This window comes from Macrobrachium rosenbergii, chromosome 40 (genome assembly GCF_040412425.1).
Source record: "Macrobrachium rosenbergii isolate ZJJX-2024 chromosome 40, ASM4041242v1, whole genome shotgun sequence".
Taxonomy (NCBI): domain Eukaryota; kingdom Metazoa; phylum Arthropoda; class Malacostraca; order Decapoda; family Palaemonidae; genus Macrobrachium; species Macrobrachium rosenbergii.
This window is the reverse complement of record NC_089780.1, coordinates 14,039,166-14,045,165: the sequence shown is the minus strand read 5'-3', so window position 1 is coordinate 14,045,165 and position 6,000 is coordinate 14,039,166. Positions and strand designations below refer to the sequence as shown.

General features: G+C 33.8%; 1 protein-coding gene across 1 annotated transcript in view; it reads left to right on the top strand.

Moving 5' to 3' along the window:
* LOC136826143 (uncharacterized) overlaps positions 1-6,000 on the top strand; it is a 194,983-nt gene that overhangs the window by 179,158 nt on the left and 9,825 nt on the right. The window contains exons 8-9 of the mRNA XM_067083143.1: positions 1,709-1,732; positions 3,136-3,187. Of these exons, the coding sequence (XP_066939244.1) occupies positions 1,709-1,732; positions 3,136-3,187 (76 nt within the window). The remainder of the gene's footprint in view (positions 1-1,708; positions 1,733-3,135; positions 3,188-6,000) is intronic.

The window sequence follows — 6,000 nt, the reverse complement described above, 5'->3', positions numbered from 1 at the left end:
AATATAATTGTTCTAAAGATCTTTTGAAAGAGAAGGAGTACTCAGCTTTTGTTTAGTCAAGTGGTCTTCCCAGAAGGGTAAGTAAAAACCTTACGTAACAGTAATACTCTTGTAAAAGGTTCTCATCAGTCTTAAGATATTTACCTTTCACGAAAATATCCCTGTCATCCACAAGTAGGAAACTTTTGACCCGTTTTACAATTTGTTGTACTATTTTTTCTTTAAAAAATTTTCTATGGTTATATGTAAACAGTACTTGAAAGCTTCAGTTTCAGAAGCAGGTCTTGTATGGGGATGAGAATACTATTCCAGTTAAGCCCCTCTTGCCATGGACCGAAAAGAATTTTTTCTTTCTAAAATAATATTGAATCAGTTCTTTCCAGACTATACACTCCTCGTACTCTTGCGTAGACACAAACAGACACAAACAAAGGCCTTTGCCAAAGAGAAGAGAAAAAGATTTTATTATTATTATTAACAATCATTACGAGAGCAGTCAAATCTTTGCGAGCATTTCACAATCGAGATTCGTCATAGGGAGGACAAAGAATTCTGAAACCAACAACAACCATTTTCGAGTAAATGGGAACAACGCCCGTTACATAAGTCGCTTAATCCAGTTCAGTCGAGTCTTATTAAATTTGCATCCCGCAGATCTATCACCAATTTCCTCGAATACAGTGAAACGCTCCTTTGCATATAATGCCCATTGTTGCAATTTGTGGCAGCGAAAACTCTCCAGGTTTTTGGGATTAAAAGTCCTGTGGGGATGGATGGAGGAGGAGGAGGAGGAGGAGGAGGAGGAGGAGGAGGAGGAGGAGGAGGAGGAGGAGGAGGAGGAGGAGGAGGAGGAGGAGGAAGTTGAAGAAAGAAGTTGGGAACTTGGTTTAGGGTCTCGTAAAAATTCACGGGACGGTTGGTTCTATCAATATGAGATAAGGGGGGTCTATTTTTTTTTTTTATCATATTACACCATTTAGGGAACTGTTAGCAGGCGGAGATAATGTTATTTGGAGAACCTTATCGCCCTTCCTTCATGTTTGATGTTTCAGCTCGAACTATTTTGTTACGAGCACAACAACAGAAGGTCAAGATTATCTACATATATAAAACGTACAAGAGTGAGCGGGAAAATATTCAGCATACACGAAAGATTTTATCGTTCAATTTTTTTTGTTTCTTGCTTACATTACCTGTTTTTTATCATTAAAAAAAATTCAAATTCAGTCTCTGCATTATATATTCAATCGATATCTCTGGAGTTAATGAAAAATTTGTGGGATTCATGATACTATAATGAATACCATGAGAAGTACGGAGGTATAATAAAAAAAAATATACCTTGTTGTATAATAATAATAAAAAAATATACCTACTTATACATCGGGCATCTAAAGGTAATAATTATTTAATGTTACGTTCAGGATTAAATAAATTTCAATATCATGCTTGAAGCTTTAACTAAGTCTCATGATTTGATATGCTTGCAGGCACATCCATATAAAATTTGTCTATGTATAGAATGATAGAATCTTAAAACTTAATATACAATTCCATGACTATAACTATATCTGTAACGATTATTTTTACGCAGACTCAAAAACATTTAGTTAGTTCGAGGACTGTTTGATTAAGACTATAAGCGTTTAAAAATTTTTTTTTACCTATAATTGATCCCTATTTATTATATATTATTTTTCTTCCACAGAAATTTCTGGTTTGTTTGGCTCAGGTAAGACGAATTTGTTGCTATGTAACCTTAGTTGTATGTAATCTAAGTTATCAGAGTTCTACGTAATATTAGAACAATAAAAGCAAATTTTAAGCTTGAATAATAATAATAATAATAATAATAATAATAATAATAATAATAATAATAATAATAATAATAATAATAATAATAATAATAATAATAGTAATAGTAATAATAATTATAATAAGTAAATTTTGATTTTTGCAAACGATTGGAATTTAGTAATGAGTTTGTTTAACTTAAGCTTGAATAATAATAATAATAATAATAATAATAATAATAATAATAATAATAATAATAATAATAATAATAATGATGATGATGATGCGTAAATTTAGATTTTTGGTAAAAGATTGGAATTTAGTAATGAGTTTCAACATTCAATAGTTAGAAATTTTCAAGACAAGAAAAACTGTATAATTCTAGACAAGCATATAATTTTCTTACAAATTACTGATAATTCAACGAAAGCATTATATGTCTTTGAACTCATATATAGTACTACATTGTTCCAGACTGATTGCAATATCATACCATCACAATGTAACTTATCACCAAACTGCAAAATTCCCAACACTTTGAAAAGTTTACAGTATAAGATATTTTTTTCACATCAATAATTAATGCATACGCCTCTCAATCAATATGATTACATCTTGATATTTCCTAAAATTTTCTACAATATAGAGATTAAACTAAAATAAACCATTTAAATAATATGTTAAAAAATACATTTCAAATGTCCCAATAACAAAACTTTATCTTTTAGCTCAGTACAGCCATTTTTAGTTTCTTATGGGCTAGAATTCGCAATGAGAAAGAAGAAATTAAGAACTAAACAAAGAAAGTTTTCATACTTGAAGAGATATATTAGAATTACATTATATCAATATGAAATACACAAGAAAACAACTTTTAGAGGGTTTTTTGATAATTTTGCACATGAGCTGTCTGCCAAGAAACTGAAGTAGCCACCGTAACCCAAAAATTATAATATATATTATGAAAAACTCAATCAAAATAAGTCTGGTACCAAAATGATACCAGTAGTTTTCACAAACAATGTAATTACTGATAATATTTTAAATCTTAATAAATTATTTTAATATATATATATATATATATATTTATATATATATATATATATATATATATATATATATATATATATATATATATATATACACATACACACAAATTCCCCAGAAGAAAGTTCGTTCACTTCGTTCCCTACTATAAGCAATTATTTTCTCAGCGCATTTAAAAAGGCGAATGGATATCCCCAAAGGCAAATAAATATAATCCCCGTCGCATTTAGATAAAACTGGAGCGCATATGCGCTTCGGGGACGCCATTACTAATCGGGTCCATCTTTTTTCCAGCAAACGGAGGATTCGCTGTCGCACCAGATTCCTCGTTCACGACGGCATTTTTGTGAGTATTTTCTATCATTTGTGTGAGTATTTTCTATCATTTTTGTGAGTATTTTATATAATTTCTGTGAGTATTTTTATCATTTGTGTGAGTGTTTTATATAATTTCTGTGTGTATTTTCTATCGTTTTTGCATCTGCTATAATTTTTTGATTTTTTTTTTTATAATTCTTGCAAGCATTTTTTGCCATTTTTGTGAGTACTTTCTATGTTTTTTTCGTGGGTTTTCCTATCATTTTCGAGAGTACTTCTATAATTTTTGCGAGTATTTTATATAATTTTTGTGATTATCTTCTATCATTTTTGTATTTTCTATAATTTCTGTACTTGCTATAACTTTTTTTAGTACTTTCTATCATTGTTGTGAGCATTTTCTAAAATGTTTGTGAGTATTTTCTATAATTTTTGTATTTTTTGTATTTTCTATCATTTTTATGATTTCTTTCTACCCTTTTTGTGAGTATTTTATATCATTTATAACGATTTTTTTGAGTACTTTCTATCCTTTTCGTGAGTATTTTCTATCATTTATACTGAAGTTTAGACTTTGTTGAGTGACATTCTAACAATACGTAGACAGGGAAATGACACAGATTTGTCAGTAAAATTGGTCACTGCGTTTCTTTATCCCGTCTGCATAATTTCTTTATGGATGGTTTCATACTGTAAGTCAGAATAAAGAAATCAGATGTGGGCACAATGTTACGACTGCGAGGAAGAAAATGTTACGACTATAAAGAAGTATAAAATCTGCATTTAGAAAAATACAAAATGCCCTCATAATTTTCGTCGAGCAGAACAGATATCCCTCTCTCTCCTCAAGATTACTATCCAATAAATACCATTTAACGCTTAGTCTAACTCCCTTTCATATAGTTTTGCTTACAAAGGGAACTCATTCAACTTATTCGTACAGCATCGCCATTTTGCACTTCATGTTTTCATCCCCTCAATAGTTTTCAATCTTCACAATCAAACCCGTTTTTCACACGCCGTCCGTCCGTCTCATTTGAACCCTCCTGAACGTACACTTCCTAAATCTTTATGGCCATCACTTTTAACTAACTGCTCTCTCTCTCTCTCTCTCTCTCTCTCTCTCTCTCTCTCTTCTCTCTCTTATTAATGCACACTTCCCGTTATTTCCTTCAAAAGGGGGGCTGATGCAAAAGAAACATTCTTCACTTCCGAAGGGCGCGATGCATTCCGCATACATCCTCATCGCGATGCATTCCGCATATATCCTCATCCTCCTCCTCCTCCTCCTCCTCCTCCTCTCCTTTCTCCTTTACTTCTTTCCAGGCGGAGGATATTTCCAGCCACTCGACCCCTCCAAATTCCAGGTATTATGTTTCATTAACCGCTATTTTTCGGGCATTTTCTCTGAAACGGTCCCTTTTTAAAACAATAAAGTCTGTCTGGATTCTCTACTCGACATTTATGTTTGTGTGCCGCGAGAGAGAGAGAGAGAGAGAGAGAGAGAGAGAGAGAGAGAGAGAGAGAGAGAGAGAGAGAGAGAGCATCAAACAACACCATCATTATTCAAAGGCTGACTTGATTCGAGGGGAAAATACTCGGCATTTACCTCATGACGCTTTTCCGTTCTCCCCTTCCCCTGCTTCCCTTACTTTTATTTTTCCTTATTCTTTTTAACTTCCTTATTTCAAACTGTCTGCTAAAATCGCGGAAGGGAGAGGCATCAAGTGGTTCATTGTTGTCTTCATTCAAAGTCTTCCCGAAAAGGCGGCGGGGAACTTGCGCGACTGACCCCAAAAGTTCTGCTGATGAGAAGAAGAAGGAGGAGGAGGAGGAGGAGGAGGAGGAGGAGGAGGAGGAGGAGGAGGAGGAGGAGGAGGAGGAGGAGGAGGAGGAGGAGGAGGAGGAGCCCCAGGAGGGGGAGGGGAGGGAGGGGGGAGGAGGGTATCCCAGCCCCAGAGGAAGGGGAGGAGGGGGCCTTGGTTCGAGACTGGGAGGAGGGACCTGGGAGGGGAGGAGGAGGAGGAGGAGGAGGAGTTATCCCAGCCCCCAGAGGGAAAGGGAGGAGGGACCCTTGGTTCGAGACTACGGATGGGGAGGACCTGGGGAGGGAGAAGGTTGGGGGGGGGGGTTACGGAGAATCCCCAAGAGCTGCCCTTTTCGGGTCGGACCAGGCAAAGCGGCGGGGAATCCTTTGAGCACAATTCGCTCTCCAATTCGCTCTCCGTTAAAGCCGAGACTAAATTAGCGACGAAATGTCATTTCCGGCGACTCGGAGTCGCTGACGTTGAACTGCTTGTTCCTCTGAGGCAACGACCAGAGGATGGTATCTTACAGGCATTCCGGGATGCTTCTACAAGGTCGTTGGTCGCTGTTGGACTCCGCTTGGCCGAGGGACGCCAAATCCTTGATGGTCCTCGTCTAACTGAGAAAGGTTCTCCGCTCTCTTAACAACATTTTTTTTTCTCTCTCTCTCTCTTCTCTTTATATATATATATATATATATATATATATATATATATATATATATATATATATATATATATATATATATATATATATATATATATATATATATATATATATATATATATATATATATATATATACATATATATATATATATATATATATACATATTAATACACATATATACATATTAATATATATACACACATATCTATATATATATATATATATATATATATATATACTATATATACATATTAATATATATATATATACATCTATATATATATATATATATATATATATATATATATATATATATATATATATATATATATATATATATATATATATATATATATATATATATAT